The following is a 2500-nucleotide window of genomic DNA, read 5'->3' as shown; positions in this document are numbered from 1 at the left end:
GTCCAACACCTCTCAGGGACACACACACCCTTCACACACACACACACACACACACACACACTCTTCACACACGCGCGCACACACACTTCACACACACACACACACACACACTTCACACACACACGCACACACACGTAACACTGCTGGTTGTCCAGATACCACAGAGCTGCAGGGTGGGGGTATGTTACACCTCAAGTGCTCACAAATGAAAACAGGGTGGGGGGCAGACACCCTGAGAGAGGTTCTGGGTCGGTCCAGAACTCAGATGATCCTTGAGGGGTCCACCAGAGTCCTTCAAGTCCACTCTACCCCCCCACAAAGACCCCCCAGACTTGCCCTGCCTGTTGCTCTGGTCAGTTCAGATACCGAAAGTGAGGCTGAAGACCCCAAACCAGCAGCCCCCCCCATTAGTCCTCAGTCACGGGGGGGGGGGGCTGAGCCCTGAGCCAGCCACAGGTCTGTCTTTACCTGCATGGCTCTGCACTGTTCACCTTTTCCCAGCATGCACTGGGGCGCTGCATCCTCACACCTTGGTGGCCAGGGACTGGGCCTCGGTCTTCTGGGAGGACAGGGAGCCGGGGGGGCTGGTGTGCAGGGACTTCTTGAGGTTGAGCAGGCACAGACACTGGGACCGGAAGCGCAGGTCGAAGAAGGCGTACAGGAAGGGGTTGAGGCAGCTGTTGACGTAGGCCAGGCACGTGGCGTACGGGTGAGCCAGCAGCAGGAAGCGCAGGAAGCTGCAGGTGGCGGGAAACAGGTCCAGGTAGGACAGGGCGTCCGCGCTCTTCACTACGTGGAAGGGCGTCCAGCAGGCGGCGAACACCACCACCAGCGTGGTGATGATCTTCAGCAGCCTCCTCTTCCTCTGGTCCTCCTTGCGCAGCGTGTTGAAGTGGCGCGTGACGGTGCAGCCGATGAAGCCGTAGCACACCATCATGGCGAGGAAGGGCAGCAAGAAGCCGAGCGCGGAGGAGGACATGCTCAGGCCCGCGATCCACAGGCTCTCCTGCCCCTTGCTGCGCAGCACCAGGCTGAAGTCCATGGCGCACGACGTGCGGTTGGTGCCCGCGTCGTGCTTGGTGGTGCGGAAGATGAGGGTGGGGGCGGCCAGCAGCCCCGACAGCAGCCAGATGGCCGCCAGGGAGGCGCGCGTGTGGCCGCGGGTGCGCAGCTGGGAGCTGGACAGGGAGTGGACGATGGCCAGGTAGCGGTCGAAGCTCATGCAGGTGAGGCAGAAGACGCTGGCGTACATGTTGAGCAGCACCACGTAGCTGCTGATCTTGCACAGGGCCACCCCGAACGGCCAGTGGTAGCCCATGGCCGTGTACACCGCCCACAGCGGCAGCGTCACCACGAAGGTCAGGTCGGCCAGCGCCAGGTTACCGATGTACACGTCCGCCGCGCGCCGCTTGCCCTGCGCCCTCCACACGGTGAAGATGACCACGCCGTTACCGGACAGGCCCAGGATGAAGATGAGCATGTAGAGCACCGGGATGACGGAGTAGGACGGCGTCCACTCCGAGTAGTCACACATGCTCGAGTTCTCTGACTCGTCGTAGTCATAGTACTCGTAGGGGGCGTCCGTGGGATCCATGTCCTCCTGTCTGTCCGCCTGTCTGTCTCTCTGTCCTCCTGTGTGTCTCTCTGCCCTCCTGTCTGTCTCTCTGCCCTCCTGTCTGTCTCTCTGTCCTCCTGTCTGTCTCTCTGCCCTCCTGTCTGTCTATCTGTCTCTCTGTCCTCCTGTGTGTCTCTCTGTCTCTCTGTCCTCCTGTGTGTCTCTCTGTCTCTCTGCCCTCCTGTCTGTCTGTCTGTCTTCTGTCTGACGGTGTGTCTCTGGTCCATCCACTGCTGCTGTCTCTGTAATCTGTAGCTTCATGTGAACTCTGCCCACTTTATATACCCTCCCAGGATGCCCCCCCCCCCCCCCCCCCTCCCCTCTGCTCTCTCTCTGCCCCCCGTGCAGTCACTTTTCTGGGTGTGAAACAGGCTGAGCTCCTTCACTGTGTGGGATTTATCAGTGTGACCAGTGAGAGCAGATGAAATGAACTCAGGTCACTACTGTGGTCTCCTGTCTGAAGCATGTCTGAAGCATGTCTGAAACATGTCTGAAACGTGTCTGAAGTGTGTCTGAAGCGTGTCTGAAACGTGTCTGAAACATGTCTGAAGCGTGTCTGAAACATGTCTGAAACATGTCTGAAACATGTCTGAAACATGTCTGAAACGTGTCTGAAACGTGTCTGAAACATGTCTGAAACGTGTCTGAAGCGTGTCTGAAGCGTGTCTGAAATGTGTCTGAAGCGTGTCTGAAACATGTCTGAAACGTGTCTGAAGCGTGTCTGAAACGTGTCTGAAGCGTGTCTGAAATGTGTCTGAAACGTGTCTGAAGCGTGTCTGAAACATGTCTGAAACATGTCTGAAGCGTGTCTGAAATGTGTCTGAAACGTGTCTGAAACGTGTCTGAAGCGTGTCTGAAACATGTCTGAAACATGTCTGAAATGTG

At 58.0% G+C, this 2500-nt stretch overlaps 1 protein-coding gene across 1 annotated transcript in view; it reads right to left on the bottom strand.

Moving 5' to 3' along the window:
• LOC139218867 (apelin receptor B-like) overlaps positions 1-1848 on the bottom strand; it is a 2047-nt gene extending 199 nt beyond the window's left edge. Inside the window, exon 1 of the mRNA XM_070850594.1 lies at positions 1-1848. This exon is cut by the window's left edge and continues 199 nt beyond it. Coding sequence (XP_070706695.1) covers positions 524-1594 — 1071 coding nt within the window. The 5' untranslated portion in view covers positions 1595-1848 and the 3' untranslated portion in view covers positions 1-523.
• Positions 1849-2500: the final 652 nt, after the last annotated feature.

This window comes from Pempheris klunzingeri, chromosome 19 (genome assembly GCF_042242105.1).
Source record: "Pempheris klunzingeri isolate RE-2024b chromosome 19, fPemKlu1.hap1, whole genome shotgun sequence".
Taxonomy (NCBI): domain Eukaryota; kingdom Metazoa; phylum Chordata; class Actinopteri; order Acropomatiformes; family Pempheridae; genus Pempheris; species Pempheris klunzingeri.
This window is presented reverse-complemented; position numbering and strand designations above follow the sequence as displayed.